The following is a 23,598-nucleotide window of genomic DNA, read 5'->3' as shown; positions in this document are numbered from 1 at the left end:
AGAGTGTAAGGTGAGCAGGTGCAGTGAATCTCAATCAGACGTTTGAGGCTTGTTAGAAACGACGAGCTCGTTTATAAATGACTCGAGCAGGAGGCGGCAGGAGGTCCAGGAGGAGGCGGCGGCAGGAGGTCCAGGAGGAGGCGGCGGCAGGAGGTCCAGGAGGAGGCGGCAGGAGGTGGCAGGAGGTCTGTTTGCGTCTCACGAAGACAAGAACGTGTCGTCTTGTTTCTGCTGCTCCACCTCTCGCTGGAAATTAGGAAAGAACCGAGTGGCTTTTCTGGACTCAACCAAATGGCGTCAACCGACGAGCTGCTGGACCAACAACGAACCAAGAACAGGTCGGGAGAAATATTTTATTAATTCGCTTTTAAATGCGCTGGAGAACAATTGAAGAACAATTAAAGAAAAGTTGAAGAACAACTGTTTAAAATGTGTGTTTGCATGCGCGCGGTGGCCATTTTACGTTGGAGGAAAATGCATTAGCAACCGTACAAGCTAGCGTTAGCTTACAGCCACTTCCATGCTAACACCACTGTTTAATACCGTCATGAAGCTCAATGAGAAACATATTTTAATATCTTTATATCAAAGTGCCTCTTACACACAATTATTTAACCCTCCAAGTAAAAATGCACTGGAATCAAGCTTGTACGCTAAAGCTAAATGCTTAGTAAGTTTTTGCGCTTCGGAGAGGCACTGTCGCGCTATCTACACTTGAAATTCGAGTGCCCGTCTACATCGCGTCGTACGGTAAAGCGTGTGAAAAACTCAAATCTATATCGAAGTTTCTTTGTCTTCTTCTTTTCATTTGTTGAAATACATCTGTCATCACTTTGTTGTTTTACTACATTATTTTTAATGATTAAAACAAAATGATTGAAGCACATTCAGAATCCCACTCATTTGTGCATAGTCAGATTTAAAGAGTTCATTAAGAAACCATTCAAATTGTTTTCTGCAGACTCCACCAGATTCTTGTTGTACATGTCCCCAGCTAACTCTGGTGATTCTCAAGTTCTTTCACTGCATCATTATCTGATGCTGAAATCATCGATGACATCCCCTCATCTCTATCTATCACTCTCCTTCTTTCCTTTTGCAGAATGTGGTATCATTTCAGCATTTTGCTTTTTACTCGCTTGATGTCCTTCTGATTTTACTCTTCGTGTGTGTGGTTTGGTTGTGTTCATGGGGCTTCTGTTCATGTGTTGTGCTGTTTGTTGCTTCAGTTCTGCTATATGATATAATGCTGAAAGTTGTGTCTGGATAACTTGATAAGTTATTCAATAAAAACATTGTAATGTATAGAACTGAATGCGTTTTTACATCAGTTTAAATTCCACATGAAAGTCATGACAGGAGTGTCTTGGGACCTGTTGTACATCTTGCGTTTATTTAAAGAAAAATGAAGAGCACGCTCAAGGCAGAGGCTTGATGGAAATAAAAGAAGTCTTAACTTGACAGTTTTGAGTTAGCTGTCTTACTTTTTAGCCTGCTCACTGTCTGGTGTTCTGGTGATCATTTCAGTTTGGTTCGTCTCTTTCCCATTTGGCAGTAGTGTTTCTGTGCTTTTGTGCAATTACATTCAAATCTGATGAAGACACTAGAAACCAGATCTGCCATCCATCTTTTTATCCTGATCTTGGGTCCACATCCCCATTGTTAAAATATGATAACATGCAGGTATAAGAAAAAACAGAAAAATCAAACTAGTTGGGGGTGAGTCTGGCAGGCAGATGATGGACTGATAAGAGGTGCAGAGAAGGTGGAGATGACCGGTTGATTTGGGCTTCTGCAGGGAGGGCTGGATGTCCTCCACACACACACACACACACACACACACACACGAACGAACGAGAGTAAAATCAGAAGGACATCACGTGAGTAAAATGAAACCACATTCTGCAAAAGGAAAGAAGGAGAGAGATAGATAGAGATGAGGATGTCATCGATGATTTCAGCATCAGATAATCAGAAAATGATGCAGTGAAAGAACTTGAGAATCACCAGAGTTAGCTGGGGACATGTACAACAAGAATCTGGTGGAGTCTGCAGAAAACAATGTGATTTGTTTCTTAATGAACTTTTTAAATCTGACTATGCACAAATGAGTGGGATTCTGAATGTGCTTCAATCATTTTGTTTTAATCATTAAAAATGATGTAGTAAAACAAAGTGATGACAGATGTATTTCAACAAATGAAAATAAGAGGAAAAAGCCACTTCGATATAGATGTCTGAGTTTTTCACACGCTTTACCGTATGACGCGATGTAGACGGGCACTCGACTTTCAAGTGTAGATAAGCGCGACCGTGCCTCTCCGAAGCGAAGATGGCGTGACTGCAGTCTAAAGTTAATCATGTGTGAACTAATGAACATCACTAAGACAAATGTCTTCCCTCAGGGCTAATATCTTTCTATGTTCTCTGCAATGCCCTCAATCACATGGAAAATGACATGTGACTTGGAAATTGCCTCCATTGTTCAACTACAGTAAACATTTCATTCAGATCCACCTGTGCCAACATCTTCTAATTCTTCTATTTCTTCTAATTCTTCTTCTCCTTCTAATTCTTCTTCAGTTTGGTTGGCGGTTAGCAACCAGAAGCGTGCTGCCTAATTAGGCCAAAACAGTAGATTCAAGTTTGACTTTTGATGACTGAAGTTGACTCTTATTTTGTTCTGTTCAGTAAGTATAAAAATAAATGAATAATTACACCTTTAGGCAATAATTATAGAATTATTTATGTATTTATATATTTAGTTTTGCCCCTTAAAACCGTCCATTTTTGTGTAAGGGCTGATTGCTTGGTCTGTGTTTGCAGATTTGTGTTGAACAATAATCCAAACAAGTCCTTTTTAACAAACTTTATTCACAATGATAAACTGACTTAACAGATTTCAAGTTGTCCATACAAAGACAATAAAACATCAACAGATAACAAAAGGTCAAAATTAATTTAAAGAAAAAGGCATTTTTAATTTTTTAATATTTTTTTCAACTTTTACTTGTTCATAAATATTTGAAATAGTCGTCTTGTATTTAAAATCTACACAAGCGTATGGCATTCACTTGGGAAAAAAAACTCTTTTTTTTGAGTAATTTATTGTTTGGGGTTTTTTTTTTTAAATTTTATTCTGTTTTTCAGGGTTATTTTTGTCCCCCCTTTTTTCGACAAATTATTTTTCTGAATTATCGAGATACTTCGAACTCCTGCGAGAACCTGCAAGTGACTCCCATGGACCTATGGTGACTCCTGCCCGCACATACATGCCCCATCGCAGTAGATCTGAATGGACTTTTCTTCTGAACAACCGCAAAGTCCTCAGGTCCCTGCATAGAGTCGACAAACTAATGATAATACATCCATCTGACTTAAAGGCAGGACTATCTCCCAGTGTCTTAAACCCAGATCAAAGTAAAACTTGATTAAGCTACACACGCCGGTCATGTTTGTTTCCATCACATCGAGCTCTCAATAAAGGAATGAATGCGTCTATTGTTTCAAATGCTCTCTAAGCTCAGAAAAAAAATTTGTCCGAAAAAAACAGAAGGGAAAAAAAAAGTTAGTCCGAAAAATAGAAAGAAAACAAAAAATGTCAGAAAAGCAGAAGAAATAAAAAATTACTCCGAAAAACAGAAGAAAAAAATTTGACAGAAAAACAGAAGGAAAAAAAATACTCAGAAAGAAACAGATTTTTTTTTTTCAAGTGAATGCAATACGCTTCTGTAAAAATCCACTTAATCTATGAATACTCTGTATAGCTAAATTTATAAGGTATTAAAAATTATTTCCTTTTTGTCCTCCAGAAATACTCCAACTTTATGACATTTTATATTAATTCAGGTGAGGTTCGTTTTCAGAAAATCATCCAAATTTTTAAAGGTATTCTTAAAATTCCAAGTTAAAGGTAAATTTATAATCTTAAAGTGAATTTCTTTTACTTTTGGAGAAATGGATCATAACTGGAAAAAGTTCACGCTGATTGGTTCTTAAACTTTTCTAGCTTAGATGATCAGATCATATATTGAGTCAAATTCACTCATTAATGAAGATAATTCAACATTTAAAAACTGTGGGGGTTTTTTCTGTCATATTACAGCTCACAAGAGGTTGTGTCCCGCTGCCTGTAGGCTCCTGTTCTGTTGGCTTCAGTGAAGGTTTGTCATTATTTTAACTTAGATGATCTTATCATATATTCTTTGAAATTCACTCATGAATGAAGATAATTCAAGGTTTTAAATGTTCTTTTTTTTTTTTCCCTGTGATATTACAGCTCACAAGAAGTCATGTCCTGCTGTGTGTGAACATGAAACCACATCACGCTGCCTGTAGGCTCCAGTCCAGGTTGGTCATTATCTAAACTTGGATGATCTGATCATATGTTAACACAAATCTATACCTAAATAAAGATAATTACACAATCTATAGCAGCATGTTTTGTGGCAGCTTATACTGTCTATAGTTACGCCTGTTCAAAAATGTAGGCAGAATTTAATACATCATACTCAGTACTATCAGCAGATTGTATTTTTGGTATTTTTCTGTTTGGTAAATTCTGCATTAATTATTTAATGCATCATATTCATGGTTTAATTCCCATAATAGTTGCAGGTTTATATGTTTACCACTTGGGGGCGCCAAATTTCGTTTTAGGAGAAGCTGCAGATCAGAAGTGTGTGATTTACAGCTTCATGACAAAATATTCTGTTGCAGATGTTCTTACTCAGTATAATATACTAATGGGGACATTTATTCTTTAATTTAAAGTAACTTTCTATGTTATCTTCCCCCATGAGACTTAAAGTAACATAAACACAAAACAATTTCAACAACAATTTATTATAACAAGAATAAAAACACATATTTGCAGGTGTGCAAAGTTTATTCAATGTTAAATTCAGCAACACAGAATCAATGTAAACCACATTCAGCCCAGACTGACGATACAGTTTTATCTAGGTTATTAAATTACCTCAGAATTGTGCTGTTACCTCTTCTTACATTCTGGATTTTAAGATAAAATCACCACAGTACTACATTATTCTATGGTTTCTGTCTGAGGCACAAACATCAATGATAGATGAGGAGGTTGGTCTTTGTGCTGTTGTTTCAGAGCATTCAAAGTAAATATCCGTCACAGGAACAATATACAGTAGCTGCAGTGCATGAAGTTGAACCCAGCTCAACTTGTGCACACTGACACTTCAGCTGTAGTTAGTTACTTTTCTTGACTGTAATACAATCTGAAGAGAAACACAGTATTGTCATCTAGCCTCAGCTAACACTGCTCTTTAAAAACGCTAAATATCTGTCTAATGTTTTTTCTTTGACATTCCAGCTCACGTGTCCAGCTGTGTGTGAACATGAAACTGCATCACGTGTCTACAGGCTCCTGTTCAGCTTCAGAGACGAGGTTTGTCATTCAACCATGCACTGTTTCCTGTGCACACACTGTAACTACATTCACATGTTCATTAAAGAGCATTGGTTACCATAGTAAATCTATGTGAGCTTCATTTTAACTTATTTTATTCAGATGTTTTTTGTTGGTGTGCAGAAAATTCAGAAAAAGACTTATGGTCATATTTTGGTCAGTTGATGACTAGGTTTCCACAAACCAGTGTAGAAGCAGCAGACATTTCTTTTCAGTGGTTGTTGCTCCTCTGTTCTGGAACATTTTATCCACCAGAAATATTTTCTCCTCAGGGCTGGAAGGTTTTTATAAGCAGTGGGCGCACAGTCTCAATGTCAAAATGCAAGTTACCGCTTTGAGATACAATCAAGCTGCAGAAAATGTTCTGACTTGTAACTGCTACGACTTTGAAATGACAGAAAAAAAACAGGAGCTTCTGAGACTCAGCTAATCTTTGCAGTATGAAGTGTTTCTTCTACTTTGTCATTAGATTCTCAGCTTGTTAAGGTAGCATTGTTCTCCAATGACCATGAGGTGTCAGGGTAAACATTACATCTTCTCCCTCTATGTGGTGAACTGGAACTGCTGAGGGAAAAACACAGAAGTGTTTCTGCAGCTTTGTAGTTTTTCCAAAGTGGTAATTTGCATGTTGGTGTTATTTAGTTTTGTGGTCTGTGTGCTGACTGAAAAAAATCTTGTAGCCCTGAGGAGAAAAAACCAGCACAGAAGTATTTTTTTAAATTTTTTTCTCTACACTTATCCCACATTGGTTTTTGGAAACTTAGTTGTCGAAAGGAAACAATTCATTTTCTAAACTGCTGCATATGAAACGAAAAATCTGAATAAATGTTTTCAATGTGCATGTGACACTGAGTCAACTAATCTGAATAATTGAGAACGTTATTGTTCACCGATGACCCTGTAAACATTCAGTATGTAAATATAGACGAGCTGCATACTTTTGCATTTCATTCTTTAATCACTAAAACTATCTACAAAATGTTTCTGCTCTTTATTACAGATCTACAGTAATGCAGTCCAGAAACAGGAGGATCACTCGAAGACGTCGCCTTCTTGTGACGTAATAAGCCGAGACTCCCCATGATGCAACGTGAAGAAGGATTTTGGATGCAGTCCTTTCTGCTCCAGTGCGTCTCTGAGAAGAGCCGGTGGCTCCATGTAGTACTGCACAAAGGAGAGGTGAGTATCAAACACTGCTCTAGTGTCTTATCATGAAGTCAAAATGTTTTGCCTCAGATCGAAATAAAGTTTGAACTTTTTTGAGAGACGTTGATTGGTTGTTTGATTTATAACAGTTGAACTTAAATTGTAAAGTCCTATATTTGAAAATGCGGCATCATCATTTTAGTTCAACCCTACCATTATCATATGCAACCACGTGGTGTGTTTACTGGAGAATTAAGGTTTAACTTTCAGCATCCTCAACATACAGTTTAAAAATGATGATGCCACATTTTTGGGGGGAAAACACTAACTGTTGTTCAACGACATTGTAAAGAGTTGGTGATGTCACTTCAGATAAGTACTGATTTCAGCCAACTAACCAATAACTGTTGAGATAAGAGTTTAAAGTGATGTAAGAACCATGAGCAGTCAAACGTTACCTCATAGGCGAGTGCGAATGTTCCCCAGTGAATGGCCACAGAGTGTTTTGCCTGCAGGTCCTGGTGAATCTGAACAGCCTCCTCTGGATCTATGTGCTGCCCCTTCATCACATCCCTTGAAATCAATATTGATGTGTTACTCAATAAAGAACTTGTTTTTACAACCAGTGTCAATGTTTTACACAGAAGTATCTGTTCTACCTGGGCAGGTACGCTCCAATGGGGATTGCCGCGAGGTCAAATGGTCCGAAGCGTCGACCAATCTCCTGGAAGGAGGGGCAGTAACCAGTGTCACCAGCAAAGAAGAATCGATGCTCCGGACCCAAGACAGACCAGCTGCCCCATAAGGTCTGAGAGAGAGAGGATGAGAGAACGAGTGAGAGGATGAATGAGAGAAAGAGAGAGGACGAACGAGGACGAAAGAACGAGCAAGAGAGAGAGGACGAACGAAAGAGAGAGAGGACGAACGAAAGAGAGAACGAACGAGAGAGAATGAACGAGAGAAAAAGAAAGAACGAAAGAGAGAGGATGAAGGAACGAGAGAACACAAACGAGAGAGAGAACGAATGAAAGAGAGAGAGAGAGAACGAACGAAAGAGAGAGAGAGAACGAAAGGACAAATGAGAGAGAGGACGAACGAGAGAGGACGAAAGGACGAATGAGAGAACGAACGAGAGAGAGAGAGGACGAACGAGAAAGAGAGAGAACGAACGAGAGAAAGAGAGGACGAACGAGAGAACAAAAATGAAAGGACGAACGAGAACGAACAAGAGAGAACGAAAGGACGAACGAGAACGAACGAGAGAAAAAGAAAGAATGAAAGATTGAGAGAGAGAACGAGAGAAAGAGAGGACGAACGAGAGAACGAAAATGAGAGGACGAACGAGAGAGAGAGAACGAACGAAAGAAAGAGAGAACGAATGAACAAAAAAGAGAGAGAATGAATGAAAGAAAGAGAGAACGAAAGAGAGAGGACGAACGAGAGAAAAAGAAAGAATGAAAGATTGAGAGAGAGAACGAGAGAAAGAGAGGATGAACGAGAGAGAACGAGAGAGAATGAAAGGACGAACGAAAATGAAAGGACGAAAGAGAACGAACAAAAGGACGAATGAACGAAAGAGAGAGAGAGCGAATGAAAGGACGAACGAGAAAGAGAGAGAACGAACGAGAGAAAGAGAGGACGAACGAGAGAACAAAAATGAAAGGACAAACGAGAACGAACGAGAGAGAACAAAAGGACGAACGAACGAAAGAGAGAGAGTGAACGAGAGAGAACGAAAGGACGAACGAGAGGGAGAGAGAATGAACGAAAGAGAGAGAGAACAAACAAAAGAGAGGAAAGAGAGAGAGAGGACGAACGAGAGAGAGAGAACGAAAGGACGAACGAGAACGAAAGATTGAGAGAGAGAACGAACGAGAACGAACGAGAAAGAGAGGACGAACGAACGAAAGAGAGAGAGAGTGAACGAGAGAGAATGAAAGGACGAACGAGAGAGAGAGAACGAACAAAAGAGAGAGAGGACGAACGAGAGAGAGAACGAAAGGACGAACGAGAACGAAAGATTGAGAGAGAGAACGAGAGAGAACGAAAGGACGAACGAGAGAACGAAAATGAAAGGATGAACGAGAGAGAGAGAACGAACGAGAGAAAAAGAACGAAAGATTGAGAGAGAGAACGAACGAAAGAGAGAGGACGAACGAGAGAGGACGAACGAGAACGAACGAGAGAAAAAGAAAGAATGAAAGATTGAGAGAGAGAACGAGAGAGAACAAAAGGATGAATGAACGAAAGAGAGAGAGAGCGAACGAAAGGACGAACGAGAGGACGAACGAGAACGAACGAGAAAGAGAGAGAACGAACGAAAGAGAGAGAGAGGACGAACGAGAAAGAGAGGACGAACGAGAGAACGAAAATGAAAGGATGAACGAGAGAGAGAGAACGAACGAGAGAAAAAGAACAAAAGATTGAGAGAGAGAACGAACGAAAGATTGAGAGAGAGACGAGAGAAAGAGAGGACGAACGAGAGAGAGAGAGAACGAATGAGAACGAACGAGAGAAAAAGAACGAAAGATTGAGAGAGAGAACGAACGAAAGAGAGAGAGAGAAAGAACGAAAGATTGAGAGAGAGAACGAGAGAAAGAGAGAACGAACGAGAGAGAACAAAAGGATGAATGAACGAAAGAGAGAGAGAGCGAACGAAAGGACGAACGAGAGAACGAACGAGAGAGAGAGAGGACGAACGAGAACGAACAAAAGGATGAATGAACGAAAGAGAGAGAGAGCGAACGAAAGGACGAACGAGAAAGAGAGAGAACGAAAGAGAGAGAGAGGACGAACGAGAAAGAGAGGACGAACGAGAGAACGAAAATGAAAGGATGAACGAGAGAGAGAGAGAACGAACGAGAGAAAAAGAACAAAAGATTGAGAGAGAGACGAGAGAAAGAGAGGACAAACGAGAGAGAGAGAAAGAACGAAAGATTGAGAGAGAGAACGAGAGAGAAAGAGAGGACGAACGAGAGAGAATGAAAGAACGAACGAGAGAGAGAGTGAACGAGAGAGAATGAAAGGACGAACGAGAGAACGAACGAGAGAGAGAACGAACAAAAGAGAGAGAGGACGAACGAGAGAGAGAACGAAAGGACGAACGAGAACGAAAGATTGAGAGAGAGAACGAAAGATTGAGAGAGAGAACGAGAGAGAACGAAAGGACGAACGAGAACAAACGAGAGAGAGAGAGAGGACGAACGAGAGAACGAAAATGAAAGGACGAACGAGAGAGAGAGAGAACGAAAGGACGAAAGATTGAGAGAAAGAGAGGACGAACGAGAGAGAGAGAACGAACGAAAGAAAGAGAGAACGAAAGAGAGAGAAAGAAAGAAGGAAAGAGAGAGAGAGAGAGAGAACGAATGAACAAAAAAGAGAGAGAGAATGAATGAAAGAAAGAGAGAACGAACGAAAGATTGAGAGAGAGAACGAGAGAAAGAGAGGACGAACGAGAGAGAGAACGAAAGGACGAACGAGAACGAAAGATTGAGAGAGAGAACGAAAGATTGAGAGAGAGACGAGAGAAAGAGAGGACGAACGAGAGAGAGAGAGAACGAATGAGAACGAACGAGAGAAAAAGAACGAAAGATTGAGAGAGAGAACGAACGAAAGAGAGAGAGAGAAAGAACGAAAGATTGAGAGAGAGAACGAGAGAAAGAGAGGACGAACGAGAGAGAGAACGAAAGGACGAACGAGAACGAAAGATTGAGAGAGAGAACGAAAGATTGAGAGAGAGAACGAGAGAGAACGAAAGGACGAACGAGAACGAACGAGAGAGAGAGAGAGGACGAACGAAAGGACGAACGAGAGAACGAAAATGAAAGGATGAACGAGAGAGAGAGAACGAACGAAAGAGAGAGGACGAACGAGAACGAACGAGAGAAAAAGAAAGAATGAAAGATTGAGAGAGAGAACGAGAGAAAGAGAGGACGAACGAGAGAGAACAAAAGGATGAATGAACGAAAGAGAGAGAGAGCGAACGAAAGGACGAACGAGAGAGAGAGAGGACGAACGAGAACGAACAAAAGGATGAATGAACGAAAGAGAGAGAGAGCGAACGAAAGGACGAACGAGAGAACGAACGAGAAAGAGAGAGAACGAAAGAGAGAGAGAGGACGAACGAGAAAGAGAGGACGAACGAGAGAACGAAAATGAAAGGATGAACGAGAGAGAGAGAGAACGAACGAGAGAAAAAGAACAAAAGATTGAGAGAGAGACGAGAGAAAGAGAGGACAAACGAGAGAGAGAGAAAGAACGAAAGATTGAGAGAGAGAACGAGAGAGAAAGAGAGGACGAACGAGAGAGAATGAAAGAACGAACGAGAGAGAGAGTGAACGAGAGAGAATGAAAGGACGAACGAGAGAACGAACGAGAGAGAGAGAACGAACAAAAGAGAGAGAGGACGAACGAGAGAGAGAACGAAAGGACGAACGAGAACGAAAGATTGAGAGAGAGAACGAAAGATTGAGAGAGAGAACGAGAGAGAACGAAAGGACGAACGAGAACAAACGAGAGAGAGAGAGAGGACGAACGAGAGAACGAAAATGAAAGGACGAACGAGAGAGAGAGAGAACGAAAGGACGAAAGATTGAGAGAAAGAGAGGACGAACGAGAGAGAGAGAACGAACGAAAGAAAGAGAGAACGAAAGAGAGAGAAAGAAAGAAGGAAAGAGAGAGAGAGAGAGAGAACGAATGAACAAAAAAGAGAGAGAGAATGAATGAAAGAAAGAGAGAACGAACGAAAGAGAGAACAAAAGGACGAACGAGAGAGAGAGAGGACGAACGAGAACGAACAAAAGGATGAATGAACGAAAGAGAGAGAGAACGAACGAAAGAGAGAGAGAGGACGAACGAGAACGAACGAGAAAGAGAGGACGAACGAGAGAACGAAAATGAAAGGATGAACGAGAGAGAGAGAGAACGAAAGGACGAACGAGAGAACAAAAATGAAAGGACGAACGAGAGAGAACGAATGAGAACGAACGAGAGAAAAAGAACGAAAGATTGAGAGAGAGAACGAACGAAAGAGAGAGAAAGAACGAAAGATTGAGAGAGAGAACGAAAGGACGAACGAGAACGAACGAGAGAGAACAAAAGGACGAACGAACGAAAGAGAGAGAGAGGACGAGAGAGAACGAAAGGACGAACGAGAGAACGAAAATGAAAGGACGAACGAGAACGAACGAACGAGAGAGAGAGAAAGAACGAAAGATTGAGAGAGAGAACGAGAGAAAGAGAGGACGAACGAGAGAGAACGAAAGGACGAACGAAAGAAAGAGAGAGAGAGAGCGAAGGAGAGAGAACGAAAGGACGAACGAAAGAAAGAGAGAGAGAGAGCGAAGGAGAGAGAACGAAAGGACGAAAGATTGAGAGAAAGAGGACGAACGAGAGAGAGAGAACGAACGAAAGAAAGAGAGAACGAAAGAGAGAGAAAGAAAGAAGGAAAGAGAGAGAGAGAGAGAGAACGAATGAACAAAAAAGAGAGAGAGAATGAATGAAAGAAAGAGAGAACGAACGAAAGAGAGAACGAAAGGACGAACGAGAGAGAGAGAGAGAACGAATGAAAGCATGAACAAAAAAGAGAGAGAGAATGAATGAAAGAAAGAGAGAACGAACGAGAGAGAACGAAAGGACGAACGAGAGAGAGAGAACGAATGAAAGAGAGAGAGAGGACGAACGAGAACGAACGAGAGAGAGAGAGAGAAAGAACGAAAGAGAGAAAGTTACTCCATAATTACCTTGTTATCGTCCAGAGCTGTGCGTTTGCTCCAGTGCTGAGACGGCGTGCAGACAAACGTCACATCGTCATGACCCGGGACGCAGTTCTCCTCCCACCAGTCCAGCTCCATCACGTTCTCACAGCCCATTTTCATCAGCCAGTCCATCAGACCCAGGGGCACGAACCTACAACACACAAGAGTGAATTGCAAATACATAAGAAATGAATGTAAGAGAGTGACCTCCCACTGATGGATCCCTCCTACCAGCGTAGCTCCCCCCCGAAGCGAGCGTTGAGGCTGGCCACAGATCCAGCATCCAGGTGGTCGTAATGAGAGTGACTGATGACAACAGCATCGATCCTGGGCAGCTGAGGACAAGAGGGAACAGGGTCAAATAAAAATAACATGTCCTGGAAATTGTCCATGTTTTATTGTATTTTAGCCGCTGTCATAACTGGCCTATGTAAACATCAGTGTGTTTGTAACTAAACTCCGCTAGTGGTGGATTTCTTACATTTTCAAATTGTACAAACAGAGGTAGAAAAATGTTTTGATTAAAGTTGAATTTCATAAGAGAGAAAATGGAGGTTCCGAACCTGTTCTACAGTGCAGGGAGGCCCTCGGTACCTTTTGGGCCCCATGAACTGGAAAGGCGAGGCCCTCTGGCTGAAGATGGGGTCTGTCAGGATGTTCAGTCCGTCCATTTCCACCAGAACCGTGGCGTGACCCAGCCAGGTGACTCTCAGACCTGGACCGGAGTCGGAGAGGTCTGGGTTCTGGACAAAGTACGGCTCCATCACCGGGAGCTCGCTGTCCAGAGCCTGGAGGAGTGAAACCACAGAGAGAGATCACATCAGGGAGGCTGGAATAAAACAACCACGTTCTTATCAGGAGGATTGGAGCCTCAGTCTTATGACTTTAATCATTCTTTAAAAAAAATAAAAAATCAACCATGATCCTCTTACCCTAAAAAGAAAGTGACTGTTTTCAGTGTATCTGACTCTATGAACAAGTTTAAACGTTACATTTATTCAGCATCTGGAGGACAGTGTTTGATTTCTCTGTGTAGTGTGTACACAGCTCCACCCCCACACTGCCGGTTTCACACAATAACAGAAAAAACACTGATAACTCTGTGGATAAGGGGTTGAACAGGTTTCTATTGCTGAGTGAAAGCAGCCTTTGAAGCCTGTTAAGCCCCGACTGAGCTCAGCAAGGTTTCCACTGTGTGGGATGTGAGAGTCGACAAACCGCACCGAAGAGAGGAACATTCAGCTCCTGATACTAATCACTACACGAATAAAACAAGTACAATCTTAGTCAGGTTTTAACAAATGTGATGCACAACTTTTAGATTGAATAAATTAAATCGAGCTAACTCAACTGGCAGTTTAAATATCAACATATTTTGCCTACAACGAGGAGGCTATGTTATTGTTCTGTAGTTAGCAGGATTACACAGAAACGACTGGGACAAATGTCGATGGGAGGATGAGACGGGGAAGAATCAATTAATTTTTCACTACCAGAACATTTTTTTGTTGATGTCTCAAATAATAAAGTGTCTATTAGTCATATTTTGGAGGTTGCATTGAGTAATGTGTATATTTTGGTGCAGATCTAAATAGAAATCCTTGTGACTTTAAATGTGGCTTCATAAGGAGACTGTTGGGCCTGGGCAGAGGTAAGTGCACCGTTGAACTATATTTATAACAAAATATTCCTATTTTTAGACTGATGACGATGAAACCCTATTGAGACTTCAATAACTCACATTATGTACAAAGCATTAGTCTAATATTTACCCACCTCTTTATTAGTTGGTACATTGCTGTGATTTTTATCTAACAACAAGAACCTGAGCAGCATCGAGTAGGAAGGGAACCGCCATGTGGACCAGGGGTTCATCCAGCGGCCATGTTTGTCTTGACAGGACTTTGTCACGTCCTCCTGCAATCAAAGTAAAGAATGGCATTTTGGATAAAACGATAATATCCAATATATAATACAGGGGAGGTGCCTTGATGAGGGAGGGATAATATGGAAGTGAAGAGGTTTGAGGTGGAAGAGCCGGTTGGGATGATGGGAAATGTGGTTTTACCTCCAGCCGATAGTCCAGACGGAAGCTCTTGCGGGAGGATCGGGAGGAGCTGCTCTTCCTTGGGGTCTGAGGATCCACATCTCCACCCTCAGCACCTCTCAGCACTTCACCGTCCTGGAGTAGAGGCACAAACAACAGGCAATGAGTCAACTCACAACTTGGAAATTGGCAGCTTTAAGCACATTCTCTGTTCTCCACTGAATATTTCTTCTAGTGGACTAGTTATAATAAACTACACCACAGCTTGATATCATCTCACTTTAGGTTAATGGGTAGGATCCCTCACCTCCACCAGGCCTGTTCTCTCCTCCAGCGCTGCTTTGCCTGAAGATGATGGCTTCTCCATGGGCAAACCAGCACAGCTAGAACCAACACACACAAACATGTAACATTAACAACACACCTCTGCTGTTGTACAGTGTGCACAATCACACATTTCAGCTGCTTTCAACTGAGAGCAGACAGGGCTCAGTTGTCTTGCTTTAAAGTTAATCCAGAAGCTGCTGAGGGCGTCACACATGTACACACTGATTCTGCGATGATTGCAGCACATTGAATAACTGACAGTTGAACCCTAATAGTTTGCATATGAAACAGTGAGAAAGTTATCAGACACACAGCAGGTTCAACGTAACTGTATTCAAATCAAACTACTATCAGAACTTCAAACCTTGCAACACACACACACACACACACACACACACACACACACACACACACACACACACACACATGTTACTTTATCTCTTGAAGCTCAGGTAAGTAACCCTGGAAAAGCAAGAGCAGGCTACACATCTCATCAAAAAACGTGCACTGCCTGACAACTGCTAGATGTAGACTCTTCCGTGACTCGCTCTCTAACTTGTGGTTATCGTCTCTGGCTGAAGATTCATCATTTCATTCGGCCGTGTTTATTACACAGACACCAGCTTTTTACCCCCAGATGTGTTTATCTGTTGGTGGCAATTGGGGCATGAAGAGAATTTCATGAAATAAGATAAAAAAGTGTTTCAGAAAGGACTCATCAACTCTAAGTAAAACATATTGTTGGCAGAAAAGACACGAGTTGCCTTGAGACACAAACAGTACTGTTGTTACTCTTATGTAACACTGATCAGGAAGTAACTGGAAAAAAGAAATGATGATTGTATCGCTTGACTAGAAAAGTCAACATTTATAATTCTACCAAATTGTTAAGGACTATAAGCAAGCACACATCTGTTTCATCAATTTCTAAATTCACCGTGCTCATTAACACATGTCGTCACATCATAACAGTCCCGGTGCAACAGCTGAAACGGCTCTGACTAGATCCCTCTTGGACAGTAGCCACCTCACAAATAGTGGTGAAACATAAAACTGAGTGAAGTCCGACACAGCAGGAATTACACTGAGTCCTGAACTGAATGTGTGACTAAAGGGAAGGATCCTTGTTCACAAGTTTTAAAAAGTGGGAGTGAATCCGACCTTTTAGTTTCAGGGAGTAGGAGAAGACAGATCTACATGTGCCAGACACACAAACCAGAGCCAACAAATCTGATCACCGCCCTTCCTTATCCTGCCATGATCCTCAGCAATCGCAGTGCAGCACACACCCTATTTAACTATTACACATTCATAAATCAGACTTCAATCGATCAGAGCGTTATGATGGTATTTCCATATCAAAAATGTCTGACGACTCGATGTAAACACCAGCGCATCAACACAGTAATGCAACGTAAGCCGGCTGTGCACTCGGCCTCTGTGTGGAAACTCCGACTATCACAGCTGTGGCGTCCTGATGATGCTCTCGGCCTCATGAATGGACTTTAACCGCATTCTACACAACAATGGAGCTCTGAGGACGACATCCAAAACAAAGACCTGTGTGGCCAGTCAGCGAGTCTGATGATGATGTGGTCAAACAACAAAACATAATCACAAACACTATTCTCATCAATGCAGTTAAATTCAATTCTAACTTCAAATTGGTAAACAAATTGAAAAGATATCACTGTTATAAGGGCCGATAATTATCAAAATATAATTTCTACAAGAGTAAAAAAATAAAAGTTCAATATGACAAAATATTGATTATGCAATAGTTTGTCATTGTTTGGTTATAGAGGTGTTTTTTTAAACCCCAAGTATCACATTTATTGTGATAATTATCTATATTTACTGACATGAACACTTTAATCTGATATAAGGTGTATGTCAAGTGCATATTCGCTGTACTTTTATTACATTTTATTTACTTCTGTTTCATTACCCATGTTATTCTATTTGTATACTTTCACATGTTTCCTTGTCTACCTCAATCTGCAGCTGTAACAATTGACTTTCCCCAGTGAAGGATCAATAAAGTTTTTCTCATCTTATCTTACAACATCTTATATTATTTCATTTTTTTAAATATTGTCCAGCTATTAATCAGATAAAAACATTCATCCAGTCATGAAAACAGTTCAAAGTGAGCAAGCGAATACAAACATCATGTTGCTGGTATTAGGGCTGGACAATAAAACAATAATCATTTTCACCAGAGCAAAAATCGGTCTTTAAACTTAGATATTTAAATATGACATTTTCGTTATGATTCTACCTTTGGGGCCTTGTTGTCCAGCCACATAATCTCAGATAATCACATTGATCTAGTCCTGACAACAGCTTGTAGTGAGCTAACACATACAAATGACATTGCTGTTATCATGACAGTATCACACACACAAGTCTGTACATGAATTAGAATCAGTGACTCACAAAAAAACTACAGATGATTCCCTGCCATCGACACAGACACCAGCAATGATGCCAGATAACCTGGCGACAAACACAGGTTGTATTTTTAACTTTCACCACAAACAAGGACATGTTCTCCTGCAGCAGCACAGTCACACACAAACAAGGGAAACAGCAGCAGAAGCACGAAGCCCTGAGGTCAGAAGACGCTTCACGTCAACTCACCTGAACACTTGAACGCAACAGATCAGCAGCGCTTGTGTTCTCAACAGGGAGACATGTTGGGCTCATTCACGGCTGGTTTAACACGAGCTGAGCAACACACGCGGGTGTTTCCCCGCAGGTCACATCACCGTCACGCAGCCGTGCGGCGGAGGTCGAGCGGAGGGTTGAATTCAGCGGCAGGTTGGACGTGTTTTAAAAAAGAGACTGAGACAGAGAGAGAGAGAGGGAAAGAGAGAGAGAGAGGGAGGAATCCTGCTGCAGGACCAGCTCTGTGACGTCACTGGCTTAAGTCCCTCTCATCACGTGACACCCCCCCCCCCCCCCACACACACACAAACTCACTTAATAAATAAATAAAAACTATCACAAATCGTCACGACGCAGGGAAGGGACATGTTTCATCCATATACAGTCTATGGTTTCATCCAAACTAACGTTTTTGTTCAAATTGAAAAGATAAAATAAATACATAGCATCTGTTGATTTTTTAATTGGGAACCACTGCCAGCTGGAATTAATATCGAGCTGTCGTTGAAAAGTAAAAATACAGACACACACAAGCTGAGGTCTGATTCTGAAAATCTTTGAAAATCCTTCAAAGTGAAATATTACGTTTCAATCAAGTGTGAATATTTTATCTGACTGAATATTTCTATATTCCAACAATTATTCATTCTTAATACTTGTATTTACACTGTATTGTGTTTGAACACTATTGTTAACGTTTATTTTGACTTATTAGTTGTTTCATGTTTAATTAGACAGATGTTTAAATATAAGTTTAGCTACTTGTAGTGAAAACTAAAAGTGACGCCTTGTTGCTAATATTTAAATGAGCTAAATGTCATATTTAACTTCTTTCAGTGAAAATTAAGTTCAATATTCAAACGTGTTGCTAATTAGGACGCTCTTGTGACGCAGCTACGTTACATTTCATTTGTTGAACTAATAAATATCAGAGAAGCTAACTGAGTTTAACTCACACGAACCTTCTGTTGCGCTGCTCGGCTCCTGTGGTTGTGTGTTTTTGTTTTGCACCATTTGTACTATCGAAAACACGCGAGGCGAACAGACGAGAACACAAAGTGTCTGAGGAACAGACAGAGAACAGCCGAAGTGAGCTAAAGTGAGCTAAAGTTAGCTGAAGAGCGGAGCGAGTGCGACGCGTCGCGCAGCTGTACCTGTTGATGAGGAACACCTGCGGGCAGCTGAACGGAAGCAGACGGACTCTCCTCAGTCTCTCCGAGTATTCACGACACTTCCTCCACAGTAACACACGCAGCGAGCCGCAAAACAGCGTTTCCATCCCGCAGCTTCGTCTACAGACATGTCAACTGCAAAACTTTTCATCGACTCAAGCCACAGGTGCCGACGTCATCAGTGTGGGACAGCGACGGAACCCGCTTCCCCGCTCGAGCTGTTTCCCCCTGCAGCGCCCCCTCTCGGTGCTAGTGTTTACACTCGGGGGGGAAACTTATACTTTAAAGTTTACGTCAACCCTTTACATGATTCTACATATTTATAGATATTTGATTTGACGTCATCTTCCTCTTTTAATCCAGATGATTGTTTGACTTTTCTAAAGTTTATGGTGAAACTTGCTTGCTGTTTCAACATGTCCTCTTACTAATACACAGATACAGAATCTACTCATTATCTCCCCCTCTAGTGAAAGGTTTCTCTTTTTGTATTCTATTTTAATTTTCTTGTCTATCTCATTGTGACTATCTGCTGCTGCAAGTGAACCTCCTTAGTGTGGGATCACTAAAAATGAATCTTCTCTTATCTAAACATTGATTCCCCCAGACATTATAGTCTTACCCTCTCCATCAACTCACCATGCTAAACTCCACTGGTTAAGCCGGCTGTAAACATTTCAATGTATTGGTTCATAGTCCTAAGCACTCTTTACTAACATGCATTATTGTGTTTACTTAAATCACTTCACCTATTCATTCCAGTATTTAAGAACAAAAATACAGTCACTGCAGCAGCTGATGTGTTATGAAACCCAAAGCTCCTTTCATACTGACCTAGTTATACAGTACAGGGTAGTGTGGACTGTTGGCATGGATCCTTCTAAGTAACCATAGACAGGATAAGGGCTAAGAAGCAGAACAAATTCTGCCATTTAAGGTTTTTATCCTGTTTTGCTGGTAGAGAACAGCATGAAAACACCTGATTTAACTGATCTTACAATGTGAACAAATATAGATTACAGTCCACAACTCCCATGAGCCTCAGCCTGCATAGAGCAACAGAAGAAATGTACACAAGCAATACTGTAAACATACTTACTTTACATAGAAAAATGACAGTTCAGTAAAAAAAAAAAAAAAAAATATTCACACTGAATACCAAAGGGGTGTTCACTGTCAAGAATAAGCCTTGTTTCAAAACAGAAGAGTTTTGGCAAATAATCATGAACGAATCAGAAAATGTCAGAATTTTTAACAGCTCCTTTTAGCACAACACAATTCAAAACAATGCATCAATTCTATAAAATTACAGAGGAAACCAGGAGCCCTGCTGAATGTCATTCATGTTCACACTTGTCCCTTTTTCAGTGCTCCTTGTGGTCTCCATCCTCCTCCAGCTTCCTGATCTCCGCCTTCAGGTGGTTGATGTTTTCTCTGCTGGCTTTTAATTTGTCTTTCAGCTCTGCGATCTCCTGACTGGTTCGTTTCTTCGCCGTCTCCATCTTCTCCTTGGTCTTCTGCTCCAGCTCACTGACTGCAGACACAGGCGAGCAAACCCAAATAAGCATGATGGCAGTGTCAATGTTGTCCTTCAGCACAGAGGCACATACTAGATTTCACAGATATCAAAGCTGGAGAGAATGTGAAAACTAAGTTGGTACATTCACACTTGTGTCTCGTGTTTCTATGCTCAGTGTGTGCATGTGTGTGCGTGTACATACACTCTGTCTCGTGCTTGTATGCCCCCAGTGTGAGTTGTCTTGATGTGGTCAGGAGCTGCTGCATCATGGCTGTGGGATCCTGGAAGATCTGGGGGGGGGGGGGGGACCCATCAGGTATAAATCTTTCAAGGATACATTTTTAAAGCCATTTACCTTAAGGGGAGAGTAAATACTAGTATTTTTCAGAGTAAAACAACATCACAGTTAGTACAGGACAATAACTGTGGTCATAAATAAGCTGCAGCATGAAAGCAGTTGTACCATTTCATCATAAAATTCAGAGACAACCGTCTTCTTGGGCATGGCACTGGAGTCTGACTGGAACAGCTTCAATAGATGGTACAGAGTCACCTAACACACACATAAACAAACACAAACATCCAAAATAAGAAATACAGGGAAGAAAAAGTTATATTGCATTATTTTTTACTAAATACAGATTATTTCCATATGTTGTTTAATTAGTGTTCAAGTATAATTACAGCTAATCTTGGCTCGATATCATTTCAGGTAGTTGCCTTCCCTTTCTTTAAGCTGCCATACAATAAAGTAACAAGCAGCAACAGTATGCAGATCAGGATATAGGAGTTATATCTTAATTTAGTGGGACTACTAATGGCGGCTCTTACAGATCTCTCATTGGGGTCGATGAAGAAGATCTTGATGATGATCTCGAACTCGCCCCAGCCCGTCTCTGTGATCTCATATGGAGGCTTCGTCACCACTGGAAGGCAGAAAAAACCCAGCATATTACACAGGTCGCAGGTGAAAACATCAACGTACCTGCAATCTACGATTATGATGCGTTTCCATTCATGTGTCCTGCCCTGACTCACCTCTCAGTGGGTTACCATAGCTCTCATGCAGCTTGAACTGGATCTTCTTCACATAAGCCGACATATCCTGGAAGAACAATGTGATAGACAGTTGGACTATTTGTGTCAGAATGTCTTTGACTCGTTGTCTTGAGATAGATTTCTACATGTGTACACAGGATGCATATAACCCTGCTCCTCTTAATACATCCAACAGATCATCGTTGAATGATAGCTACAGGATCAATTATCCAGAGGTTTTGGTTGATGTAGAAAACTACAGCACTTCCTGAAGGGGGTGCAAATACAACACAAAGTGTCAAGATCCTGAAAAAGCCGCTGGACATTACACCAATATAATACCTATTTGGTTCAGAAGTGGACAAGAAACTAGACCCTGTGTCTCTGAAAGAGATTAGTGTAATAACATATATCCTGGCAAACACCCCGAAATGTAATCTTTTCAGACTACACCCTAAAATATAAAGGGGAGAACATGTGAACCCTCACGGGTCACTGAAATGTGCTTTGACTCCACGCAGGAAAGTTCTGTATAATGACCATGATCGTGTATTTCAGTGTTTAGTTTATGTTTTGCTGTGTGATAGAAAACACGAGCAGCAGTATTTGATCAACCTGGTAGAAGCCTCACCTCGTTCCTGTAGGGCTTCACGTACACAGACCACTGGTGCGTGTGTCCATCCTCCTCCCTCTTCTTCCCGAAGTAGCGGGCGACGTTTCCCAACACGATGGGTTTCACGATCGTCACTCCCTGTGGAACACAAACAGTTCAACAGTCACGTGTTGTGTGCCAGTCAGTCGACATGTTTCTTAATTCAACTGTTTCAGAGAATCACACAGAATTCATCTTTACGTCTCCGGCTCCATTACCTTCACTCTCCCCCCGGAATCTGGACCAAATTCACTCATCTTTTTGAACATAGTACAGAGAAGAGCAACGGATCCTGTAGCTCACTCTATAGAGTTCTTCTGGACAAACAGCGCGAGTCCGCTTTCAACAATTCTGCCATTTAAACACCAAAACACACAATCTCGATTCAAAGAGCCAGTCCAACAAGAGCCGGAAGTCACTGGAGTAACGCTTTCAGTTCTCCGATAGGGATGTGGCACCCGTAAGGTTCCGGACAATGACGCCGAATAACTAGAAATGTGTTGATATTTAATAGATAATTATCACTTGGATCATTTGCTAGTTTGATCACACAAGAGGATTTAAATATATTTTTTATGGCCACAGTCTCTTTTCAAATTGCCAGAAGCAGGCGCCGGAGTCACGAGAGTAACGTGTTTAGTTGTCCGATAGGAGTGTGAAACAGATCCAAAGGTTCCGGACTCGTGTACTGAATTTTAATTTTGGGGGTTTTGACAAACAGCCAATGTGACATTACATACATTTAAAATGTTTTAATAAACTCTCCATGTTACTGTCATTTCAAAGCACTAAGGTATTGAGTATATTTAGTTTGTCTTACTCACAACTTTCTAACTAAAGTTAATTGTTACCAGAAAACGAAATGTCAGAATTTCTTGTTCCATATTTCTCCAGCTCAGGTAATAATAAACATATGGTCAAAAATTATAATCTCTTATCTTACTGCTTAACATAGTTCAACATTAACCGTCCACAGTTTAGACAAATTAAATGATAGCTGCAGAAAGAAAAGCAACAAAAAACAAATTGTATTAAAAACTTTTATTTTTGAGGGCAACAACCATTATTTCAGCTGAGTCTGTCCCTAGATACCAGGGAGTGTTTCACTTAGAACTTTACTGACAGCTGCACAGGATAACACTTCCCTATGGAAATGATCTTAAACTGACACCACCAATATAAAACCAAGATATACTCACTCACATACTGAGGGCAGTCCTTACATGGTTGCTTGGAGTCATGTGGCCCTGAGAATTAACCCTGTTAATGGGGAAATCTACATCTGTTATCTATGCTGATCAATTATCACATTCAGTCAAAAATCTGAACTGCACAAGACAAATCAAGTTTGTTTTTCCCCATGTTCCTTCAGACTGAGTTTGAGTCTCAGACACACTTGGCTGCAGTTCTAAAATACTTGGTTTACTCCAGAGTGAAAAAGTAGTTGCAGGTTTTTAAATGTTACTTCTCTATTAAAAACATCTTACTTTGACTTTCAAGTGAATTACTGGAAAACAAATTAAAAAATAAAACGCACAACAAGATACTTTCCAACATCTTGTGTGAGGAAGTGCTGTTGCTCTGGCTTGATGCCATTTCTTCTTCTGCAGTTCACGTCAACCTGAAAACACTTACCTTCAGGGCTGTGGGGAGAAGTCACTACAAGTCTGTATTACTTCTACTGAAAGCCAGGTCATTTTAAATCAGGCTGATTAGATGGAGCCATGTTGGGAGTTTAAGTAATTAACTTAAGCATCATGCACCTACAGGTGCAATGGAAGAGGAAAGGAACATACATGAAAAATCTCTAGAGAAACAAAAAGCTCCGTTC

At 40.9% G+C, this 23,598-nt stretch overlaps 2 protein-coding genes and 1 long non-coding RNA gene across 4 annotated transcripts; 1 reads left to right on the top strand and 2 right to left on the bottom strand.

Annotated features, from left to right (window-relative positions):
- The first annotated feature begins 196 nt into the window (after positions 1–196).
- On the top strand, positions 197–6,579 carry LOC109632911 (uncharacterized). The gene is made up of 5 exons (XR_002202973.2): positions 197–338; positions 4,106–4,163; positions 4,280–4,350; positions 5,345–5,419; positions 6,441–6,579. It is a non-coding gene; the product is annotated as an uncharacterized lncRNA (long non-coding RNA).
- napepld (N-acyl phosphatidylethanolamine phospholipase D) lies at positions 4,870–18,782 on the bottom strand. 2 transcript variants are annotated; one of them, XM_020092457.2, is made up of 11 exons: positions 18,541–18,719; positions 17,360–17,563; positions 14,697–14,772; positions 14,411–14,524; positions 14,119–14,259; positions 12,906–13,130; positions 12,574–12,677; positions 12,328–12,493; positions 7,246–7,394; positions 7,045–7,159; positions 4,870–6,604 (listed from the first exon to the last, which is right to left on the bottom strand). In XM_020092457.2, exons 3-11 carry the CDS (start codon positions 14,754–14,756, stop codon positions 6,473–6,475), a joined length of 1,206 nt encoding a protein of 401 aa, XP_019948016.1. In that variant the 5' UTR covers positions 14,757–14,772; positions 17,360–17,563; positions 18,541–18,719; the 3' UTR covers positions 4,870–6,472. The 2 variants fall into 2 exon arrangements, with proteins under 2 accessions (XP_019948016.1, XP_019948013.1); XM_020092454.2 differs by lacking the exon at positions 17,360–17,563 and having other exon boundaries at positions 18,541–18,782.
- An 857-nt stretch (positions 18,783–19,639) lies between these two features.
- Positions 19,640–22,409, bottom strand: yeats4 (YEATS domain containing 4). Its single transcript, XM_020092146.2, has 7 exons — positions 21,986–22,409; positions 21,747–21,866; positions 21,116–21,182; positions 20,909–21,003; positions 20,541–20,630; positions 20,280–20,367; positions 19,640–20,092 (listed from the first exon to the last, which is right to left on the bottom strand). The coding sequence occupies exons 1-7, from the start codon at positions 22,034–22,036 to the stop codon at positions 19,923–19,925; spliced, it is 681 nt and encodes a 226-aa protein (XP_019947705.1). The 5' UTR covers positions 22,037–22,409; the 3' UTR covers positions 19,640–19,922.
- Between the last annotated feature and the right edge of the window lie 1,189 nt (positions 22,410–23,598).

Source organism: Paralichthys olivaceus, chromosome 23, assembly GCF_024713975.1.
Source record: "Paralichthys olivaceus isolate ysfri-2021 chromosome 23, ASM2471397v2, whole genome shotgun sequence".
NCBI lineage: Eukaryota > Metazoa > Chordata > Actinopteri > Pleuronectiformes > Paralichthyidae > Paralichthys > Paralichthys olivaceus.
This window is presented reverse-complemented; position numbering and strand designations above follow the sequence as displayed.

Bases quoted from the DNA above. Each gene is read 5' to 3' on its own strand.
- yeats4 (XM_020092146.2), bottom strand. From the start codon at position 22,036: ATGTTCAAAAAGATGAGTGAATTTGGTCCAGATTCCGGGGGGAGAGTG. The intron at 20,368-20,540 runs GTACAACTGCTT...CCCCCCCCCCAG, and splicing joins CTGAATTTTATGATGAAATG to ATCTTCCAGGATCCCACAGC. The intron at 20,093-20,279 runs GTATGTACACGC...CTGTGTCTGCAG, and splicing joins ATACAAGCACGAGACAGAGT to TCAGTGAGCTGGAGCAGAAG.
- napepld (XM_020092454.2), bottom strand. From the start codon at position 18,665: ATGGAAACGCTGTTTTGCGGCTCGCTGCGTGTGTTACTGTGGAGGAAG. The intron at 14,525-14,696 runs GTGAGGGATCCT...CCTCTACTCCAG, and splicing joins AGAGAACAGGCCTGGTGGAG to GACGGTGAAGTGCTGAGAGG. The intron at 14,260-14,410 runs GTAAAACCACAT...CTTTGATTGCAG, and splicing joins GTCTGGACTATCGGCTGGAG to GAGGACGTGACAAAGTCCTG.